The sequence below is a fragment of the Falco rusticolus genome, unplaced genomic scaffold, assembly GCF_015220075.1.
Source record: "Falco rusticolus isolate bFalRus1 unplaced genomic scaffold, bFalRus1.pri scaffold_59_arrow_ctg1, whole genome shotgun sequence".
NCBI lineage: Eukaryota > Metazoa > Chordata > Aves > Falconiformes > Falconidae > Falco > Falco rusticolus.
In genome coordinates, this window is record NW_023618236.1 from 32,887 (window position 1) to 56,960 (window position 24,074).

The 24,074-nt window shown below is 46.3% G+C and overlaps 1 protein-coding gene across 1 annotated transcript; it reads right to left on the reverse strand.

The window, feature by feature from the left end:
* Window positions 1-12,783: 12,783 nt before the first annotated feature.
* LOC119142144 (olfactory receptor 10AG1-like) lies at window positions 12,784-18,480 on the reverse strand. Its single transcript, XM_037374865.1, is given in 5 exon segments — window positions 12,784-12,842; window positions 16,136-16,441; window positions 17,399-17,420; window positions 17,733-17,919; window positions 17,921-18,480. Coding segments are annotated over 5 exon segments (1,134 nt in total).
* Window positions 18,481-24,074: the final 5,594 nt, after the last annotated feature.

The window sequence follows — 24,074 nt, forward strand, 5'->3', positions numbered from 1 at the left end:
ATTATTGGTATATACGGTATAATTGGGCACAGCAAAAATGTAAATCACCTAGAAGAAGGGTCCTAGCTAATGCAACTGCAAATTATTTTTTTTATTTGTTAGTTGTTTAACTTAATTCTCACCCTCACATACCCTTCCCCTGAGTTGTTTGCTTCAGTATCATGTTTGGAGAGATTCTGTGGATTAGTTAATAAATGTTAACTAGTTATTTTGCCCCTTCCAAATCTTTCATCTTTGTGCATTACGTGCCCAAAATGTGGGTGAAAGGACAGGATAGAGGCTTTTCTATTCTAATGTACTTTATAGGCTTTCTTTCCAACTAATCACCACCAACAGAGAGAGGAACAAACTCCAAAGTAGGGAACATCTTGAGATTTGCCTGTGGCACACTGTGAGCTCACAGGAATAACTTAATTGCCACTCATCCTCTTGGCTTCATACTACTACTATAGCAATCTCTGGACAACACTGTTTTCTTATGGTACATACGCACAGCTGTTCCAGTACTCATCTCTCCCCAGATCAGCATGTCCCTGACATCCAAGTTAGTTTCAGTTTCCCTTCTGGAATTTGACTACTACTTTTAATTAAACAAGGATCTCACGATGAAGACAGACTACAAGAAGGAGTGTCAAATGCATCTATCAAAAAAAAAAACCAAACCCCAAGCCACTTTCTTGTAGAACTTTAGTTCCTTCATGTTTTAGTCACCAGGAATCAGTGTGGGATGGCACACAACGTATAGTCTAAAGCAGTAAGCATAATGCCTTCAAAGACACCATGTACTCCCAGAGGAGTACAATGTCACTTTCCTGACTCACAAGGGAGAAAATGAATTGTGGCCGCTGAACATCCAGCCTTCAGAAAAAGACGGAATGCAGCACCAGCCTGCGGACGGGGCTGGCTGACTGGAGGGACGCGTGCTGCACTCCGTACACGAGGCCAGCCAGCTCTCCCCAGCCAGCTGCGTGCAGCTGTGCAACACAGGAGAAAACCAGAAGCACTCCAGAGATGAAAACAGCAAATGGATGAAAATTTGTGATCCTATCCCAAAAAATCTGAGTAGGTAAGGCATACTTCAAGGACAAAACTCCATGCTTTTGCTTCGTTGAGAACTCGCTGTTACTTCATCTCCCCTCCTCAGGCTTCTGCTCAGCGTTTCCAGCAGGATCAGAGGGCTCATTCTGCAGCTGCCGAACCTGGGACAGCTCCTCCGCCCAACGTGGGTTATTCACTGCCAAGTTCCACCACAGAACGAGCGCATCTGAAAAAGCCCAGAACAGCAAAACCCTTGAACCGTCGATGCAGCTGCATTTTACCAGAAAGAAGCCTCCTGCAGCATGTGCGCTCCCGTGAGGGGCCCGTTCTCTCTAATCCCCCCCGGAGCAGTTTCCCCCCGTGCCCGGCCGACCCCCCCCCTGCCGCGGGGGCTCCGCAGGCGCCGCTCCCTGCCCGCACCGGGGCTACCGGCACCCGCGCCAAGGCAGCGCCCGGCGCACCGGGCCCGGCTGAGCCGTCACGGCAGGGCCGGGGGCGGGGGGGGCTGCGGGCCCGGCTGCGGGGGAGATGCTGCAGCGGGGGCAGCGGCGCGGGGCGAGCGGGGCCGCGGCAGGCTCGGGGGGGCTCTGGGGAGGCGCCAGCCGCCGCCCCCCCGGCTCTCGGGACCCCCGGGCCGCCCCCCCGGGGGCGCGGCGGAAGGAGCCCCCCCTCGGGCCCGCTCGACGCCCGCGCCGGGCTCGCCCCCCGCAGCAAAGCGCCCCCCGCGCCGCGCCGGCAGCCCGGGCCCCGCCGCTCCGGCCCGCGGCGCCGCCAGCCCCCGGCACGGCCCGGGCAGCGCGGCCGCAGCCCAGTGCCGGCAGCCGGCACCGCCCGGCGCTCCCGGCACACCGCGGCCGCCCCCCGGCAGCGCAGCCCCCGGCCCCCCGCGCAGCCCCGCGCCCCCCAGCGCGGCTCCAGCCCCGCTCCCCGGCCCGGCCCGGGCCCCGCCGCCCCCCCGGCGCTCTCCCCCGCGCCCGCCGCTCGCCGCCCCGGCCCCCGCTCACCTGCCCCGGCGCGGCCGCGGCCCGGCGGCGCTCAGCGGCCGCTCCGCTCCCCGCCCCGGCCCCGCCGCCGGCAGCCGCCCCGCTACAGGGAGGGGCCGCCGCCGCCGGCCCCGCTGCCCGCCCCGGGGTCGGAGCCCCGCGGGGAAAGGGGCCCTGGCCCGACCCCTCCCCCGGGCTCCTCGCAGCCCCTCGCCCGGCGCCGGGGGGTTACTCGGGGCACGGGGAGCGAGCCCCGGGAGCGAGCCCCGGGAGCGAGCCCGCTGCGGGGCTGGGGGCCCCCGCGCCCCCCCTGCCCCGGGACGCCTCGGCCGGCGTTCCCCGAGCCGCGCTCGCCGTTCCGGGGGGCTCTGCGACGCGACGCTCCGTGCCCGCGCCGGGACGGGCTCCCCAGGGCACGGACGCCCCCGGCATGTGGGCACATGCAGGAGACCCCAGCGGGGCGCGGAGGCGCTGGGGCGGGTGCGGGGCGGGTGCGGGGCAGGGGGCAGCTGAGCTGAAGGGGGAGCCGGGAGCCAGGTGAACTCCTGAAATCCCCGTGGGGCCGCGGGACAAGGCGGCACCGTCATCGCAATCCAGGCTCACCGACCCCAAAAGGGGGGTCCTAATACCTGCTGGTCATGCAGGAGGTATTGAGGATGCCTTTTCAGGGTGGCCCGAAGCACGCCCTTGCCGAACCAACAAAGCTAAAGAAGTAACCAAAGTACTATTACAAGAAAGAGTACAGAGATTTGGGGTTCCAGCAGTAATCTCATCAGACTGGGGGCCACACTTCATTGAAAAAGTCATTCTGCAAGTTATTAAATTTTTAGGAATAGACTGGCAGTTACACACCCCATATAATCCACAAGCAAGTGGTCAAGTGGAAAATGAACCACCTAATTAAGCCGCAAATTGTAAAACCTGGACAGGAGGCTGGTTTATCTTGGCCTCAGTCATTGCCTCTGACGCGCCTGAGAATTAGAACCAAGCCCAGAGCTAAAGAAGGGCTAAGTTCTTTTGAGATATTGTATAGGAGACCTTATAGTATACAAACAGGAGCAGAGCGTCAGCCCGAGTTGAGAATGAAGTACTTACTGATTATGGAAGAAGCATGCAGAAACAGCTTCGAGACGTAGTTTTAGGAACTGGAGCTCCAGGTCTTGATGGACCTGTGCATAACATGGAGCCAGGAGATTATGTATGTGTCAGACCTCTTTCAGGTTCACCTCTGGAACAGAAGTGGGAAGGTCCTTTCCAAATACTGCTTACATCCCATACCGCAGTCAGAGTTAAGGAACAAGCATCCTGGATCCGCCACACCAGAGCGAAGGCAGCCCCTAAGTCACAATGGAAATCAACACCTACCAGACCTCTGCGGCTTCGGATCCAACGAAAAGACCATTGATTGTTTGTATATTAACAATGTTCTGTACAGTAGGAACTCATTCTTGGGACCAGAATCTGTTTGTACAATTAACCCATAATGTAACGAATGCTTTGAATCTGGCAGATTGCTGGGTATGTTCAGCATTTTCCAGAGGTAGTAGAGAATTTCCATTATATGGTGTAATGGTATCACAGGCAAATTGGAGCTGGCCATTTAATCATAAAGGATTTGGTTGTTACAAATCTCCAGATAGTACGGCAGGACCCTGATATGAAGTACAGAAATCAGGAAATTCTACGATAATTAGAGGGAATGATGGGAATGAATGCTCCACTGACAGGATGGCTCAGTTTAAACTATACTGCTCTGAATTGGAGTGTATGTGGCCCGCCAATTCTAACACCAACTAATACAAAAGGAAAATATAGTATTACCCCGAAATGTGGGAAAGTGCATCTAGATATGCTCGCTAATCAGACCTATAGCTGCTTACATCAAGGATTATGGTGGTTATGTGGAGATGGCAGGGCCAGGAAAAGACTACCTAACTGACGGCAAGGTGAATCTGGGGTAGGATACCAGTTCCCCAAGGCAGGATATTTAATCATTCGCATCCTCCACTGGTTGTTTTGAGATCCCCATGGAAATTGGTTAAATGAGGAACTAATAACCCCCTGATGACCCAAAAGCCCCTCAGTATTCCATAGTTTTGCGAGATGGTATCTTCCTTCATTAGGGGTGAGTTAGAAAAAGCAATAATAAATATTTCTGCCACAATAGAACAAATGGAAAAACTCACCATAGGCGCTGTACAGGGAGTCCAACAAAGTTTCTTCATTAAGAAATGTAGTACTTCAAAACTGAACGGGTCTGAACAGACTTTTAGCAAAAGAAAGAGGATTGTGTATGGTTATTAATCAAACTTGCTGTGTCTATGTTAACCAAGAAAAACGTATTGAAACGGATTTGCAACAAATTTGGATAACCCCCAAAATACTACATCAAGTATCCCTAGATGACACTTCCTTTGGATTTTCTGACCTCTGGGAAAAGTTTACTTCTTGCCTACCTCATTTTATGTGGCTGAAGCAGCCCTTTGTTGTAGTTATCATAATTATTGTATTAGAATTATTGATTTGTATTACGTTACGATGCTTTCTGTGCATGTGAAAAAAAAATAACAATAGCAGTTATGAAGAATGGAAGAAACAAGGGCTAAGACAAAGGCTAGAAGATGGGAAATATTTTACCAGAATCCATACTAAGAATGGTATTGTTTAAGCAAAAGAATTTGCTAAGGGAAAAGAAAAGGGGGGGACTTGATGCGAGACAGCGCGGTGCCCCCCGAAAGCCGGGCCGCAGGCAGGAGCCGCCCCGGGGCCAGCAGCCGTCGGCAGGCGGGCAGGAGCCTCCCTGCCTGCAGAGAAGGGCTGGGGCTCGGCCCGCTCAGCGCCTCGGGGGGCAGCCAGGGCAGGGGGAGCTGAGCCCACCGGCGTGGGAATACGGAGCCTGCTGGCAAGGGCTGCGAGCTGCTGAAAGAAAACAGGCTGCTGAAGGGGTAAGGCTCAAGGACACCAGGGTACAATCACTGTGGTAGGGGGAGATCCCGACCTCCTACTCAAATGGGCCCCCCGAAGAGAGTGAATCCCCCCGCTCGGGGAGCATGGGGAGTAAATTTAAAATGAACTCTACCTTTAAATTGAAGCGAGAAAGCAACTAACCGATAATTAGCTCGTAGGTGTAGACTTTGGGCAGAACTAACCAACTTCACTGTGTAAATATGTATTGTGAGTAAAACTACGTGTGCAAGTCAGGAGGAGCGACCCCCCTTGCACCCGGCACCGCAATAAACACCCCCGCTTTATAACTTACCCTGGGTTACGGAGTTTAATTCCGCACGTCAGACGGAATAAGCAGCCTTTTTACTAAGCGATTAGTTCTTCACCTACCATTTCCCCAGCCACTCTCTCACCTGAATACGCTCAAACATCGACCTGCAGTAAAACTCTTCTGCAGAGCCTCTGTGCCTGCTCTGCAGCCTCAGGATTTCAGGCAGGGAGAGCAGTTTGCTGCTGCTCCTCTCCTGCCCCTCCAGATGCCTTTGCTCCTGCTGCTCACTGCCTGCTGCCCGGGGGGGATGGGGGCGGGGGCGGGGGGGTGATGGCTCACTCCCACCCATTGCCCTGCAGGACAGAGAAATCCACCGCATTACAGACAGGGTTGGCCCGGCAAGTCTCTGCCTCCTCTTTCATGAGGTCAAGGGTATCGTATAGGAAGTTTTCACTGTATTAACATTTCTCTTAATACAGGAGATAGGACTTCAGTAAGTTCCATGCTACTGCCAATAGTGTTGCACTGCAATTAATTTGAGAGAAATCTCAAATAATATCCTGCAGTAGGAGAGAAATTATTTTAAATTTGTTTTTGATTATGCTCAACTTATTTATTCAAGATTTTGTCAGCAAGCAAGCATTGCTGTTTTTCAGTCTTTGACAAAGCGGAGCTCTCCTATTACCATTCCTCTGTCAGAACTCCAAGCAAGGATTACAAAGTTCGGGAGAGAAAAAATCCTTTAATAGACTGAATTGACAGGATTTTTTTGTGTGTATGTTTTCTCTTAAAATATAGATATACAGTGAAGGCCTGATGAAAAGGCATATAATAAAAGGATTACCAAAGTTAGCATGACATTCAAAAAACAATCAAACTCTTTTCTCTTTCTCTAAGCATTAGTTCATATAGTTGCAGTACTTTGAATAAAAATGGATCTTGACAATAGTCATACTATAAACAGTGGAAATGCTTATTATTTTTCTTGTGCTCACTGGAATCCGTATATAATACAAAACACTAACAGTCAGACCACAGAGGATGCCAAGTGATTTGACATAATGAGTAACTGCTTTATCTGTCTTTGTCCAGGTGTTACTGTACAATACAAAATTTGCATGTGAGTCCAAAGAACAGCAGACGTTGATGTTGGGATGCTGCATATTCATTCAGTTGTTCCACTTCAATAATGAGCTAAGTGGATGCCAGGAAGAATTTCTCCGGATAAAACCTTAAATTTACCAGAGGAGGGACCTAATTTGGCAGACTTTTAGTTACCACGCCTTATCCTTTGGTTTTTCCTGTGTTCCCAAAGCCTTGCTGATGTTACAGATTTTTTGTACTTGAACATGATTGTGAGCAAGAGTTGGCCATCAGGCCACAAATCAATAGGCAGTACTAATCAGAGCAAGAGTCAAGTTGAAGTTGGTTCAGTCAGATTAAGCTTGCTCTTTGCTTAGCATGGTAAATGTTGATCTGCATCGATCATCAAGTTGTGTTCAGCAATCCTCTCAATTCCTCAGGACCGCTACATTCAAACAGACTTTGTGCAGAAATCTTCAAACAAACAAACCCAAAACCCCCAATCCAAACAAAACAAAACTTTCATCAGTTCCAACTCCCTAACGTTTGGAGATTGTGTTAAGATATTTTTAGATCTGTGGGTGAAAAATTGGCACAGTGGCGCAGAACATCATCACAGATGAATTATCTTATATGTCTGATTTTTTTTTTTTTGTCTGCTTGCAATTTCAGATTTTCCGGAAAGGAAATTGGTTCAGTATGTCTTCCAAACATTCTTGCTGCTTGACACAGTGCTTTGCAAAGAATGATGAAAACACAGTCTATGCCATAGGGGGCAGATGATTAAAAAGAAAAGAAGCTTTGATCTGTTACTTCTGTGTCGTTCAAGAGTAATACCACTGTAAATACTACTAAGATGTTACAAAAGTGTATATGAAATCAGAATATGTTACAAATATCAGAGGTAGAGACACAATAAAACATCAAAGAGCAATGAGAAAAAGGGAAAGAGATAAATGTAAAAAGAACTTTTGAGATAGACTAATGTTAGCACAAAGCAGATTAGTAGTTCTTAAGGTGGTGGGAGAAAAGATTCTGTTTAGTAGTATAGCATGTTCCAAAATAGAAATATTTTTGTGGCTACAATTTAAACTCGGTAAAATAGATTCATTAGAGCTATTTGTTCATCTATGTAAGTGCTTTGTGAGCCATGTAATTTTAAAAAAGCTTGATAGATATTAAATATATCTTGAACCTATGAGTTAGTAAGATCTATCCGATAAGTCACGTATACCTAATTGCATACGCGTAGTTTAAACCAAGCCTCATCATTGCTGTTGGGGCAATGCACAGGACCTTAACGAGCTGTAGGTGAAACCCCAGGATGAGTTGTGGAGTTTATGTTTGCTTTACAGAGTCCATGCTGACTACCCAAACATCCCAGCTATTTCTGCAAAGCGGTGTTGGGGTATGCTTCCAACAGAAACCAGCCTAATGGGTATTTTCTAGGGTAACAGAGAGAGCGGCGTGTACTAATCAGCTGCCACTTTCTGAAACTCACTATAGTTTAACAGCTACATTGGTAACTGATTCCAAATCTTTAGCTGCTGCTTCTGAAATGCTGAACTGCATTTCAGTCTTTTGCATCTTGTTAGCAGCTCCATCTTCATCATGGCACAGGCCAACAAATGCCCAGATACAAAGTTAAATTTCCACTAGTAGATATGGGAAGCATCCTTTCTTTTTCTTTTTTAAATCTGCAGATCCATTTTTCCAGAAAATACGGTTCTTGATTTCTTATTCCTAATCCTATTAATCAAGTGAAATATTTTTCCCACTCCTTATTCCAACAATTTAAGGAAGTGATCATGAATAATTTTTGCTGGCAACACACATTCCTTGACAACAGAAGTTACTGTCCATATGCCTTTGCAGTAAAATATGTCTACCTTACAGAAAATAGGAAATTAATCTTTTTCATCTTCTCACATTGAGCAAATCTCACATAACAAAATATTTAAAGAGGTACATTGGAAAAGGATCTTGTTGAAGTAATCCCTTCCAAGAGGAAGTGATCATTACCTGGAGGCCACCCCCTTTATAGAAATACCTATATAGATTTCCACATATATATATATATATATGTGGAATATATACATATATATTACACACACACACACACACACACCCGCCCCTATTTCCACAAAGTAATCTACAGGTACAAATGGCTTATATCACAAGCACATATAGGCACAAAAGTTCAAGGGGACAAGGCACTCCCCCAGATTATAATAGCAATGATGGTAGCGAACCTGATTCTAAATATGTTATACTTCCTGCATACTCTAACTTTTTGTAAAACTCCATCCTCGTACACGCTTAGGCAATGTTGGCTGCTCTAAGCGACATAGTTTAACATTAGCAAACGTATGCAGGCAGAGTATGAAATTATTGAAGGGGATTCAAGGAAAGAATGGGCTATACTATACAGAAAATGTGGAGAAGTAGGGGAGACATGCAGAATTATTCACAAGGTGAAAAGGGGAAGCTATTTCAGGCACTCTGTTTCAGAGACAATTCAGAGAAATATTTTAACAGTCTGATTTGATAAATAACATCAAGCATACACACATAAAAAGCACACTAAAAAAACATACTCAAACATACTCCTGGAAGAAGATGTATTTTGGGCTTTCATACCTCAAACAGCCACACATACGTGAGTAATTACATATGCATTCTCAAGTTCATATGCGTTCTGCTGTGTTTTGGAGGTTTATCTGATGAACTCACTATGAAAAGAAGGTATCATACAGGGGCTGGGATCTGATAACGTTACTAACAACAAAAAGTAGTTCTTACAAATCAGTTCCAGTTACTTCTGAGCTCCAAACATTAACTAAAGACTGTTTAAAGAGGCTCCTGAGAAGCAGAAATGCTTTCCAGATGTAAAATCTAATATAGAAGATACAGCTCAATGCCCCAGGCTGTCAGCTGGGAAAGCTCAGGTCAGAATTTAGGGAAGCCTAACCATAACCTTCAGATAATCGGTAAAAGTCACAGCTTCAAGAAATGAACAGGATCATCTCATCAATGCAAACAGGGCAGGCAATGCTTCAACAGTAGCTGAACACTTGTCTCCTAAGGCAAGACAGGGCACGGAAGGAAAGGCCAAGGAAGTCCCTAACACAGGAGGGAATGCGGTTTGTTGTGATTCTTTTGTTCTATGCGTTGCAACGTACCATCTTCTTCTAATCGCATACATTTAGCTTGATTCTTCATACAGTTGTTTATGACACACACTCATCTCAGGAATGGGAATGGAAAAAGAAACACCGGATATTGGTACTGCAAATTTGCGTAAGAAAAAATACTCAGGTGTAATGCATTTAGGATATGGGTGAAAGAGAAATTCTTGTCAAGATGTGCAGTGACATAACATATAGATTAATTTTGTCTAAGAAATTAATAAACTAATCTGTTTCGGTTATTCAGCAAGAAAGATGACTTTTCCCCAAGACAACCTGGGTTCATAAAGAATTAATGTCTGTGACTCTTTCTGTGAAAACAATAACCATGAATAGTTTTACACAGGTTTTATAAAAGAGGGTTCAGCACAAACAGTGGAGTAATTATTGCCTTCCTCTATCTGTCTTTTAAAAAATAAATATAGTCAATCTTAACCTGTAATAGGTCGAGCACATTTGCAGAGTGGGACTGAGAAACAGCCAGTTTGGAACATTCTGCTATAACTGCAAAATTAAAACACAAATGCACCGGTTTTTCTTTAAAAAGCACAGGAAAGAAACTAGGGCTTACAGCACTGCAGTTACATTTTCCATACAGGATTTCTAATACCCACAAAGCTCTTACCAGCTACTATTATTTCTAACAAACACCAAAGCAACGTGTAGCCTTTTTCACTTAGTGATAATGGATTAAGTCTAATTCCTACACAACAGCAAAGATAATTGGGAAAATCACCACATACAGTTCACCAGCTCAAAGAATGATGAAGATAAGGTGAAACTAAGAGACTCTGATCACAGTATCAAAAAACCTCAAACGAATTGCTAAGAGACAAGCAAAGGTGCAGAGTGAAACAAAGACATGATTAAAGGGTGTATTAACAATGGACAAGAAAAAATGGCCTATTAACTAACCATTTACCTACCTAACATTTACCTAGGAGACTGAATACCTATTTCATGAGAAACATTTAACCTATGAATTAATGCCTGCTTCAGTTCTGTGGCAACATGACGATGACTAAGGAAAAAAAGGTATTTCGAAAAGCTGTCGGTTTCCACTTCTAGGACATGGGGATGTAGATCAGAGCAGAGCAGGTACGTTGTTCCTGCTACCCTTCTGCTTGAAAAATCACTAGAAGTTGAAATCAGCTTTTCTGGAACACTGACAGAGAAGAAAGGTTTGATCAATAAATTTCTTAAGGCTGGACAAGATACATGAAAGCTTATGGGCATGTTTTGTGAAAGAACACTGAGAATAGAAGGCTGAAGCTTGAGCAAGTTTTGGAGCAGCTTCTGTTCATCTGTGTAGGACTGCAGAAAACCCACTCCTCTCTCAGACTCTTTCTGAAAAATTCTTATTAAGTAGGAATTTTAACTGCAACTAACATTCTTGATCTGTTCCTGTATAGCAATGTGAAAGTTTATATATTAAGTTCTGATTTGGATAGCTACTTAGGAAAAATAGCATATTTCCATATTGCAATGTTTAACTTTGTTTTTTCTCCATCTACTCATAAATATTATTTACTACTGGTATTATAATTGCTTTATTGTAACTAAACCAACCAAACAGCAAATAAATTTTTCTATTTCACTTGTGAAACTCCTGAATTCATGAAGCTGCGGTCTGATTTCCTCCAAAGACAAACAGGCTTGAAACAGTAATTCATGTCCTGTAGTAACTCTGCTTTATGCTTTTCATATGCTGCCTGCAGGCACAGCGAATAGGAATAAAAATGGGAACACAACACCAACAGATCTTGTTCTGTTCTCTGTATCTATGCTTTTAGCTCCCACACTCTGATTATTTGTTACAGCTCCTACAGCTCTGGGAAATGACAGACTCACAAATATGCTGAAAACAGCAGCCCTCCTCCCTTCAGGGTCTCGTTCTCAGGGCGAACGGAAGAATTGCAGAACCAGCGTGCCGTTCCCTTCCCACCTCAGAGACTGAGATCAGTGGCCCATGGAAAATTTCATACCAAGGAGGTCACAGGCAGGAGTTACTAGGAAGTCGAATGACAACGGTGGATGAAGATACATAATTTTGTCAACTAACTTTCGACATTCTATTAGTATATTGTATCGCTGTCCTCTATATCACTTTGTTTCTTACAGCAAAGAAGGAAAGATCCTTCCTATAAAAGCAAAGTGATTCTATATCCTGCATTGCCTTTCCCCCTCTTACTAACCAGTGGGCATGAAAGTTCTCCAAGTAAGTTCCTTTCTGCAAATGAGGGAAATGTTCCATCACCTCCCATACCAACTGGAAACTGGATGGGCATCGAGAATGCAGAAAACAGCTAGCGTTCTGCATATACTTAATACTGAACCTATCGTTATCTTCTCAAAATGGAAGTTTCCAAGGAAACAAGAAGAAAAGAGGATATGAGAAATGTAAATGTGAAAGAGCAAAAAAGAAAAGAAGTGGTATTATTTTTTTAATTTACATATACATGTACACTTATTAAATTGCAATTATGATCCATAGGCTTATCATTTCATTCATTTATTGACAGTAATAGCTACTTGGATTACCAAGATCAAGCTTCAGTCATGCTAACAACTGCATATTCACAAAGGAATTCCTGTTCCACAAGATGTATTCTCTAAATAAATAAATTTAAATAAATCTCCTTCTACGACAAGGTGAGCCACCCAGTGGACAAGGGAAATGCTGTGGGTGGTGTCTACCTGGACACTGACACCGTCTCCCACAGCATCTCCCGGAGAACCTGGCTGCTCCTGGCCGGGCCGGGCGCTCTGCGCGGGGTTAGGAGCTGCCTGGAGCGAGCCCAGAGCGCGGTGGGGAATGGAGCTACATCCCGCTGGCGCCGGGCACAGGGGGTGTCCCCAGGGCTTGGTGGCGGGGCCAGTCCTGTTCAACATCTTCACCGAGGGCGCAGACGAGGGGATGGAGCGCACCCTCCGTCAGTTGGCAGAGGACACCAAGCTGGGCAGGAGCGTCGATCTGCCGGGGGGGCAGGGGGCTCTGCAGGGGGCTGGGCAGGCCAGGCCGAGGGGCTGAGGCCACTTGGATGGGGTTCAACAGGGCTCTGTGCCGGGCCCTGCCCTGGGTCACACCAGCCCCAGGCAGCTGCAGGCGGGGGGCAGGGGCTGGGTTGCTGCTGGTGGGAAAGGGCCTGGAGGGGTGGTCAGTGGCCGGCTGGGCACGAGCCCCCAGTGTGCCCAGGTGGCCAAGACGGCCAGCAGCAGCCTGGCCTGTATCAGAAACAGTGTGGCCAGCAGGACCAGGGCAGTGACCGTCCTCCTATACCCGGCACTGGTGGGGCCGCACCTGGAATGCCACGTTCAGCTTGCGGCCCCTCACTGCAAGAGAGACACCGAGGGGCTGGAGCGTGTCCAGAGACGAGTAGGGGGCTGGGGAAGGGGCTGGGGCACAAGGCTGATGGGGAGCATCTGAGGGCACTGGGGGTGTTGAGTCTGGGGGGGTGCTCAGGGGGGACCTTCTCACTCCCTACAGCTGCCTGACAGAGGCTGTAGGCAGGGGGGGTTGTTCTTTTCTCCCAGGTAACAAGCAACAGGACAAGAGCAAATGGCCTCAAGCTGCACTAGGGGAGGTTTAGATTGGATATTAGGAGACATTTCTTCACTGAAAGGGTGCCCAAGCATTGGAACGGGCTGCCCAGGGAGGTGGTAGAATCACCATCCCTGGAGGTGTTTTGAAAACACATAGATGCTGCGCTTAAGCGACATGGTTAGTGGTGGGCTTGGCGTGCTGGGTTAATGGCTGGGCTTGATGATCTCAAAGGTCTTTTCCAACCTACATGATTCCATGATTCTAAACAGACAATATAGACAATAAGAAGCATCAGCCCCATGTTGACCTAACTGAAAAAGATAATGATAATAAAATCAAATAAATTGTTAAAATCATAGACAAAATCTGTATCAGTCAGGAACAGGACACAGATCTCCTTAGACTGTAGTTAACTGGCATAAAGACTGTGAGACAACCGCACGAACTGCAGGGTCCCTGCTTGAAAACGGCTTCCCCAGAAATTTACAGTGTACCTATAGCTTTATTGTTTATTGTGATAACATAGTGTATTTTCACAGAGGTGTCTGGTTTTGCACTTTCTTAAGAAAGTCTCCAAACTATTTTGACTAATTTTGTTTTTCTAATCACCCTTTGTTACGGCCTGTAAACAGATCCCTAGCTCCAAACATAATTTAAATATATTGGGCTGCAAGTTCAAAATAATAATAATAAAAAAACCCCACCAAAACCCCCCAAAAAACCCAAAACTGTAAGGCAGGAAAATTGAATTTCAGATAGTCTTTACTTACTACTAGACAAGGACTGTTCATCCAGCTTTGAGCAGAATAGTGGAGTAGATGGCCTACTGCAGTTCCTTCAAACCTGGATTACCCTATAGTCTTACAAGATTCTTGGTTTTGGGTATGTTTTCAGAAGTCCCTTATGATTTAATTTACATGGAATATCTTATTACTGGCTTCCTTCAGACTGAGTGGAAAGTCAATGGCTTTGTGACCTGCAAAATCACTCTCAATGTATTGTTGGAAATGATTTTAATCAGTTCTCTGGGATGTACATCTTATTTTTCTCGGATGAAAGCCCATGATTAGAAAAAAAAAAAAAAAAAAAAGACATGGACCTGGAGGAATAAAGACTCAAAGTCTAAAACTCATAATAGAAGAATGAGAATTCTTAGCCTGTACAAACTGCTCTTCATGTGTGGCTCTCAAAGTACACGGCAATGAGAATTCTTTAACCACTGTGCATGAAGCCAAAAAAACCCCACAACAAAACAGGTTTATTAATGTGCAGACTTCCCTCAAGCACTGCATTTTGATGCAGCATACACTGTATACGAAAAAGTTATTTAAGCTATTATTAGCAGCAGAACATATATTAGTACAATTGTATATGACTTTACCTTATCAGGAAATGCATAACTAAAAGCAGCAAAAGCTATAGTTCAGATGGCTACTTAATTACTTGCTATGAATAGATCAATAAACAGCTTTGATTCTGATTTGTTTGAATATGTTAATTGAGCAATTTATCCCTGAGCAGGAGTGATTTTGCAAAATGCCATGATCCCCAAGAGACAAAAAGGTGCAAACAGTTGAGTTGCTGCACTATTTTCTGAATTTTCTGTTCTCTCTGATGCAATTTTATACAAAAGGGCTAGTCTATTCTAAGTGGTTGATTGAACATCTGAAAGTTGTAACAGAAATGGTTCAACCTAGAAAAGCACCGGTGGTCAAGGCCACAAATGTTATCCTGACCCCAGGAAATCTATAGAGGTTTTACCACTGGCTTCAATACAACCAGGATTCCGTTTCCTGAGGAATACAAAAATGTAGATTTTTTTTTTTCATTTGCTTGTGTGGGCACCATAATGGAAAAATTTATATAGAAAGCTCTGTGGTGGAAGAAGCCATATGAGCACTTGGAGTGGTGCTGTGAGATGAATAAGGTGTCATATTTAGCAAATAAGGCAATCCTCCGGGGTGGGGGGAAAAAAAACAAACAAAAAAAAAAACCCCCGAAACAGAAAGGTATGAAAAATTAGTTCCTTAGCTTAGAAGCTATAGACTGAAACCCAGAATACATAGCTTAGAAAGAAAATGTATTGGCCTCTTCCCTACGAACACACAAGTCATTGCTGTACTATATGTACAAACTATTACAGGTGTTATGCGAACACTGCGGTGCAATTTTTTGTTACTGTCTAGCTTAAAATGCTTTGTTGTTTCTTTCTCTCACTTAAAGAAAAATAAATAAATAAAAAACAAACAAAAAACCCCACAAACAACCCATCTCAGAATATCTCCAGAAACCTACTTTCCAGCCCAAAAAGCTGGCTTAGAAGGAGTTTCTAAGACAATTTATCTTTCCATATAAAAGGTGAAAATGTGGAAAGGTATCTGCAAAATACACCCAACCATTTCTAAGAAGCTTAAAAATGCAAATAGCTGGAACTGACTATTCCTTAAAGAAATCTTCAGTAAGTTATTATTTTGTGTGTTGCTTAATTGGTCCTTTAAATCTAGAAGCTAGGGCAAACACCTGCAATTACAGTATATATTTCTTTTATTATAATATAAATACATCCTAACAAGTACAATTTGGTCCTGAAATAATAGTCTTATACATTTAGAGGAGAATCTAGAATCTAACCCTGTACTCCGTGCAAACGACGAGCTTTCTGTGAAAATTATCTCCAGCTCTGTCCCCAGGTGAATTCAACTTCTAAACACCTGCCAAAGATACATCCATATACTACTTTTTTGAAACATATGCAAGAGGGGAGCTTGTATCCATCAGCAGAATCTAATCACAATACTTCTAGTTTATTAACATGATTCAGGATCCTATATGTTAAGGCCCAAGAAAGAAGAAATCATTTTCCACTTGCAGAGTCTCTGTGCTACGCTAAATTAAGCAAAATAATAGCAACAGAGACAAACCATGCGTTAGAAATAGTCCACAAACAGCAGGGAGGAGGGAGAGGAGTAACAAGCATTACAGTATCTATTAACTAACGGAATGCTTATGGAAATAGGGATAAGATGCACATGCATGCGCTCTGCTGAAAGGGAAAAGAGAAATAGAAAGAGCTGTGCAGCACATCCTGCATAGGTGATGTCCCTGGTGTCCCAGAGGGAGTTGGCCATGGCTTTGGGTAGAGTGGTGGAGATGGAGCCCAGGTCGAGCAGTGAGAGACTGAAAAGAAAAAAAGACATGGGGGTGTAGAGGTGGTGGTCACAGCTTACAGTGGTGATGATGAGGCTGTTGGCCAGGAGGGCAGCCATGTAGATGCCCAGAAAGAGCCAGAAGGTCAAGAGCTGCAGCTCCCATGTGTCTCCAAAAGCCAGGAGGAGGAACTGGGTGATGCAACTCGTATTGGACATCTGCTGCCTCCAACCATAGGGTCCTGTTCATGAAGCAAACATAGTGACAAGTCAGGAAAGACTACCGTGAGCCAAGGTAAAGCCCTTTCTCTTAGATCCGACCCCGCTGCCCCATGTCCCCCCCTCTGCCGTTCCTAGGAGAGCTCCCTTCAGAGCCGTGGCTGGAGCTGTGCTGAGTGCTGGCCGAGTGTGCTGTGAGGAGCAGGGGCTGTGCCCGCTGGCTGCCCAGCAGTGAGCCCTGCTCTGCAGCAGGGACTTCATGGGAACTGTGGGGGCAGGGGCCACTCCTGGCCTTGGACTTGGTCAGACCCAACTGCTCCCAGCGCAGAAGGGCCTGTCAGCATCTGCTCTGCCCGTGCTGAGCAACGTCCATGGCCAGAGTCAGGTCAGGTTTTTGTGCTGTGCTCAGGGAGAGCAGAGTGAGTGCTGAGAGGCAAGGGCACTGTCTGTGCCTTAGGGCAGTGTGAGGGAATCTGGTGTGTCCCTCCAGCTCCTTCTCAGCTGCCCAGCTCTGCTGGATGAGGAGGTACCAAGGAGCCTGGAACTTATGAGCTAAAGGCTGTGATAGCTTATAGAAGAGAGAAAACTTGTGTATTTTCAGGGAAGGCATCTGCATGGTAGGGCACAGTGGGTGGTGCCCCTATCTACCCTGTGTTAGTGTTCTCCTCAGCATTCCTCCACTGCCCCAAGCCCCCTCTGTCCCTATGTCTCCATCCTGCAGCTTTCCCTGCCAGCAGCTCTTTCTCTGGCCCCATGGTTCTTCCCTGCCAGCGCTCACAGAGCCCAGCTCAGCCCCTGTGTGCCCAGCTCTGCCCTGCAGCTGCTCCCTGTCTGCGTGCCTGAAAGAACAACAGGTCACCCAAACCCTGATGGAAAAGGAAAGGATATTTTGATGTGGAAGCTAGTGGGGAGTGAAGGCACTTGCTGAAATTCCTGGTAAACCTGTGTAATGCTTTAATAGTCTGTGCCCCTGGTCTGACCTCCACAGCTGAGTTTCCATTCCTAACAAGCCAAGACACAGAGAAGTGGACACACAGATTCAGGAAAGCACAGAGTGAAGCAGGGAACCCCTGCAATGAACATGCTCATGACACGTCCCCTTGGAAATGACCTGGGCCTGAGCTGGAGTTGTGAGTACCTCTGACCCATGCAGCACCCGATCACCAGCACAAGGACCTTGCCCTCAGTAGGGTTGCTCCTTCCACCCACAGCTTCTCCCCACAGCCCCACGGGAGCTCCTGGGCAGGCTGAGAGCTGCCCCTGGCAGGCGGCAGAGCCCCTGCCCCAGCACACAGCCCCCTGGGCTGCAGGGACCCTGAGGTGTGAAGAGCAGGTGGAGAAAGCTTTGTGTCTGCCCAGAACTGAAGGCATTTTCAGAATTGCCCTGATAATTGCAATGTAAGAAATAAATATGAAGGAGGCAGGAAGGACTGCAAATACCATGATGATGGTGTACAGCATCACATGGTTCCAGAAAGTGTCTGCACAAGCCAGTTCTAGCAGGGGGGACATCACAGAAAAAGTGGTTAAGGTCATGGGATGCACAGAAGGGTAAAGTGAACACCTGGTAGGTCTGTCCTACTTGCAGTGGTACGACAGCCACCCATGACCCCACCACCAGTCTGATGCAGAGCACCCTGCTCATGGTCAGGGTATAGTGCAGGGAGTCACATATGGCTACGTAGCGGTCGTAGGCCATGGCAGCCAGGAGTAGGCATTCGATGCTGCCCAGCAAAACCAGGAAATACAGCTGGGCAGCACAGCCAAGGAAGGAGATCCTGCCATCTTCCCTCAGGAAACCCACCAGCATTTTTGGCAGAGTGACCGATGTGTAGCAGGTCTCCAGGAAGGACGAGTTCCTCAGAAAGAAATACATGGGGCTGTGAAGGCTTGAGTCCACCACTGTGATGAGAGCAGTCAGGCTGTTCCCTATGAGGACCACAAGGTAGATTACCAGGAGGACTGTGAAGCACAGGCCCTGCAGGCCGGGCAGGTCAGAAAACCCCACAAGAATGAATCCAGATCCAACAGTGTGATTCTCCAAGCCTTTTCTTCGGGGCATTTTCCCTATACAGAGCAATCCAAACAACAGGCTCTTAGAGGATGATGATGGCCTGTCCACCATCACATAGGCTTCAAGCCTAGAGAAAGACTCCAAACACCAGCATACACGTGATTGCGGGATTAGGTGAGGTTGACCAAGGCCTGCATGAATGTTAGGGAATCTAACAGGGGTTGCTTGATGCAGGGAGCTTTGTAAAGAGAGGGGAGAATGGAATCCTTGAGCCTCAATGACTGGGTTTTGTCATCAGGAAAAAAGAAACTTGACTTCTTTTTAAAGGTGATTTTATTAAATAGAAGACCTGGTGACTGATGAGAAGAAAGGAATTAAATAGATATATACTAGCCCCTTCAAGAACAGTCTTTCTTACACTCCTTGTCCAGGTCTTCTAAGAGCTGCATTTAACATCAGAACATGCAGAAGAGATAGGGTGAAAATGAGGATGGGGAGGAAAAGGGGGAAGATAAAGCAAGGCAAGGCTGGGTAAGGAGAAGCCATCAAAACAAAGCAAGGCAGAGTATGACTTGATTCTTAGACCTGAGTGAAAGACATGAATCCCAGCTCTCCTCACATGTAAGGGCTCATCCCCTGATGCTGTGTCCACACACTCAAATATCTGGGAGACTCTTTTCAATCTGAATCATTCCTTTTTGCATGGTGACATGTGAATCTCCTCAGAAGTAAAACACAGTTCTATCTGCCAATGAATCCAGTGACATTGATGCATCCACAGAACATCTTAGGTAGGTAGATAAGCAGCAGCTGATGCATACATCACAAGTTTTCAGGGTGCTTAAAGACATTTTTTGCAATCAGTCAAAATGCCTCATGCAGTTTTCAGTCATACAGAAGAGATTAAAAGTGGGTGACCTCCCCACAACACCCAGTTTTTCCTGAGTAGGTCATGCTTTTAGAACTTCTGGAGTCCTGAATCATTTTAAATTTCTGCTCTGTCTCCTGGATTTACGACAGCTTACAAAACCAACCGAGGACCCATTTGCTCCAATCCCAGCCCTGCAATGCTTCCCAGTCCCCTGCAAGCTCTCGTGGAAGCAGAGCGATGCTCTTGTTGTCTGAGGAACGGAGCCTTCCCTTTGCGTGTCCCACCTTTCCCAGAGCGTAGACTTCTCACTGGGCACACTTGAAGGGTGTGATCTACAAGTGAGCAGCACCGCAACCGCAGATTGCCTCTTACGAAGCAGAGACTCAGCTGAAAGATGTTGAAGTATCTCAGTTGGACATGGGGAACGAATATCCTCTTCCAGGCAGAAGACTGAGGATGCTGGCTGTGTCTCTCCAGCTGTCACTAACGCCCTTTGAGAAGTCGTCTTAAACTCTGACGTATTAATGATGAGAACAGCAGGTTAGAACACACGTAATAAAAGCATTCAAAACAGCCAAGTGAAAAACACGGGGTGGTTTTCTCCAGAGAAAATTTTCATTTCACAAAAGCATGTCATCCTAAGAGTTTGATTCTCTTTCCAAGGTATTCCTGCCTTTTCCCTCTGGGTTGTATCTATCTCACAGAGGTGCCATTCAAAATTTCCCGGATAAAATTAGAGTTCACATGAGAGAAATGTCACCATAATTGTTTTCTAATCTAACTCCTTCTATAAATGCACAGAAAAATGCAATGCGTTTCTTAAAAAACAAACAACCCCCCCCCCCCCCCAACAACGGACAAACCAACAAACAAACCAAACAAGACCTGTGAGATACCAACATCTATTTTAAACAAATGCTTTAATTCAAAGCAACCCTTCACAGGCAGATTATCCACATACCAGCATGTCCTGCTTGTTTCCAAAGTCCTCAAACATACAGACTATTCTTTTCAATTCTCAGATGTCTCAATGTTTCGCAAGATCACAGTTCAGGAGAGCTTTGCTCATAGGAAACTGGCAGAGTACTTCTTCCATGGTGATTGTCTCACGGGCAGCATTTGTCAAAGGTGAAGGAAGCCCATTCCAGTGAGCCCAGCCATGCTGGACAGATGCCTGTGGCTGCTTTTGGTGCTGTCTGTGCTGCCCCACTCTCTCAGCACTTCAGGGCATGCCCAAAGGGATTTAGCATGGTCAGGAGCCAAGGGGTAGGAGCACGACTCTCAGTACATGATGCTGCAGGAGGCAGTGAATGACCTTTTTCTCTCTAGCATTCCCCTGGAAACCATCTGGAGAAGGTTCTCTGGACACCTCTCTGTCACTCTCACCTGTTATAAGACAGTTAGTAAGCAGCCTCAGGAGAGAAGGTGGGGACGCTGGTGCTGCCGCTGCTCCCCCCTGGATGCTCACAGCACCATGAATGATTTTTAAAAGGCTGTCAGAATCATGTTCATTAGCCTGACTGGCAACTTCCAGTATAATTACATAATTTCAGGACTTTAAAAAGTAGAAAAAAAAAGAGACATGAAGTTTAGGTGCTAAAAGTGCCAAACCTGTGGAAGGAAGTTAAACCAAACCAAAGAGAAGGGAAGCAGAAAATAAATCCATTCAATCTGTGCAGGAACAGAAAAGGCTTCCCTGTACCTCCACCTCCCTGGCTCCAAACCTGTGACTGTGCCCCATGTTAACCTCGAGACTGAGTTGGCCATGAGATGCTGAACTCTGTTCTACAGGAGAAATGAAGATGTTCTTCAAGAGCGATGCACAAAGGGAAATGAACTGAATTTGTGATGGGCCATGAGATTTTTTTCTCTGATGTGAGCAAATCTACGTCTGAAGGGGAGCATGCTAAGCTTCCTGGGCATTTAGCACTGAGAAAGAAAAGTGAATTTTCTGATTCCCAGTTAACAGAAACCTCTCCACAGAGACTCAAATGGTAATGGAAAGGCCCAGCAGGTCACTTAGCTCCTTTTTCCTGATGAGGAGGGTGGCATTCTTGATTAGTTTTAGTATTCCTTCAGCTCATTCTATCATGTTGGATACCTGTCTCAAAAATCAACCCACAACATTCCTTCCATAATGACTGTCCTGCTGCTAAGCCCCACACAGCTCCCCCCATGATGGGATGGCGAAAAGAATTGAAAGGCTCAAAGTAAAGTGTTCTTGTGGTTAGTGCCTGTTTAGCCTTTGCCTGTTTTGTTTTCATCATGCTGTCCTACGTGCAGATCATCAGGGCCATGCTGAGGATCCCATCTCAGGAATGTCACAAAGCCTTTTCCACGTGCCTCCCTCACCTGGCTGTGGCCTCCCTCTTTGTCAGCACAGGCGCGTTTGCCTACCTGAAACCCCCCTCCATCTCGTCCCAGTCCCTGGATCTGGTGTTGTCAGTCTTGTACTCAGTGGTGCCTCCAGCAGTGAACCCCCTCAGCATGAGGAACCAGGAGCTCAAGGGTGCAGTGTGCAAACTGATGACTGGATATTATTCCAAACATGAACCCATTGCTCTTCTGCACAGCTGTCATCATGGAAATCATTACAGACCTGGGTTGTGGTCTGTAATTATTGTTGATGTTGGTGTTGTGTTACCTGTAATGATGTCATGTCCCCTCTCAGTCACTGTTATCAGTGGTACAGAATCCTCCATGCAGGCAGTTACTAGCTGCATCCCTCAGTGACCAGCACTTGGACCAACACTGTTGAACATCTTTCTGATCCCCCTGTATGCTATGACTGTGTGCGCATTCGGCACCTTTGTGGATGGTACAAAACTGGGTGGAGGTCTTGAGCAACCTCCTCTAGTTCACTATGTCCTAGGCAGGTGAGCCAGACAAACTGTTGTTCAGGACTCCCTTCAAGCATGAGTTACTCTATGATGCAATGAATCATCCCCTTGAAAGGTTTTTGAAGAAAGACTATGCTGAGGGAAATAATAAAAAATAGAAAAAAAGGAATGAGAGGATATAGAAAATATGTCAATACAAATATAGGATTTTATTTGAGAATATTTCTCCACTCAAATGGTTTCTAGGGATTATATTTGATAAATTTGATAAAACAAACACGCTTTTCTCTGGTCAGGTCCCAGGCCAGAAGGATCGTGATGGAGGAGTATGCTGTTAGGAACTCAGTTATGCTTACAGAAACTGCTAATGCAGAAGGAAGTGCATGGCTGTGAAGGGGGATGTGAGGTCATTTCATTCTTGGGAGGTGCCAGGCCAGCCACAGGAACGTGGCTGGGACAGTCCCTCGGCCACTGTACCCCCTAGGCCTTCTCCAGGAAGATAGGGATGCCATGTCCATTTTCTTGGGGACATGACACGACAGCAGCAGGCATGTGGCTTGGTCATGTCTCTGGGAGAAGCTGAAAGGCCAGAAGCAGTCATGTGGTATAGAAGACCATGTGCAGGTTCCTTCTCAGTGGCGAGGGGAAAGAGCACGAGAAAAGGCTAATGGGTTGGGTTCCATGCTTAAAGGAGGGTTTCTGCGATGGACAAATGTAGGACAAGGCCTCAAGGACAAGAGTCCAAGTACTGATAGCCTGATGAATAGAGACTTGTTAGAACTCGTAGGGCACAAGCCCTGGGAACAAAGGAACAAGCTAACTGCAGACCCCTGAGCCGTCACAGTTGAGGAGGCAACCAGACGGACAGAGAAACAAGTAGCCAGATAAGGGAACCGATGGCGCCAATATGTAATCAAGAAAGCCGCGTAGAAAGAAACTCCCCAACTTTGGAATAGAAATTATTGCTATGTCAAGATAAACTAGTAAGTTCCTATTGTTCTAACGGTGTGCCTTAAATATCAACCAATCAGTGTTTTTTACGCTTAAGATTTAACCAATCAGTGTGTAATATGTAGAAGGTAGAAACGTATATAATTGTAAGAAAATCACTAATAAAGGGACATTTGCTTGCATCAAGCTGTGTCCCGTCTCTTCATTCGCCGCAAATTGGTGACCCCGACGTGATGCGTTTAAGGATCTGACGTGAAGGGCTCTCGAATCGCCTATCTGAGCGACATGCAGCGAATCCCACAGAACTTTGAATGATCCGCTGAAAGGAAGCAGGAGCCGGCCTGAAATCCCTCTGGAGTTGAGAGGTGAGCTGTGGGAAATCCGTAATGGGGAATCAGGCTTCGTCCCCAGAAAGAGACGTATATGGACTCATAAAGGGTGTTCTAATCAGATCAGGGAGTCCGTGCCTCAGTCTCCTCAAATGGTGACCCCTATGGTGGTGTTCCAAAGCCTTGGAAGAATGACGGGAAAAAGACAGCTCGTGGAAGAGGGCTGCGTTCCGGAGGAGACGGCTTGGCTGAACGATCGTCTTGCTGTCTGGACCAGGCGGGCAAACCTAAACCCCGAGGATAACGCCTGTATGCATCGAGACAGGTGAGCAGCCAAGAAACTTTAGAGACTTTGAAAGAAATTAAAGCGGTCAGCAGCCAATTGTATGATGCTGCCGCGGAGGGGAACTCCGTGTCGGGAATGCATTTAACATCTTGGTGGCAAATTCTGACTACTCTTTGCCAGGTGTGGACTAATTCTACTATCGGTGCTAAACCAGAGGAAGCTGTAAATTCCACCGACAGCACGACTCTTCTCAAGACACCATCAGCGATGGCGATTCTGTCCACACCTCCTCTGCCCCCAAAGCTTCTGTCACTGGTTGCAGCGACCCTCACAACACAGGACCAAGCATGGGAACAGGACAACTC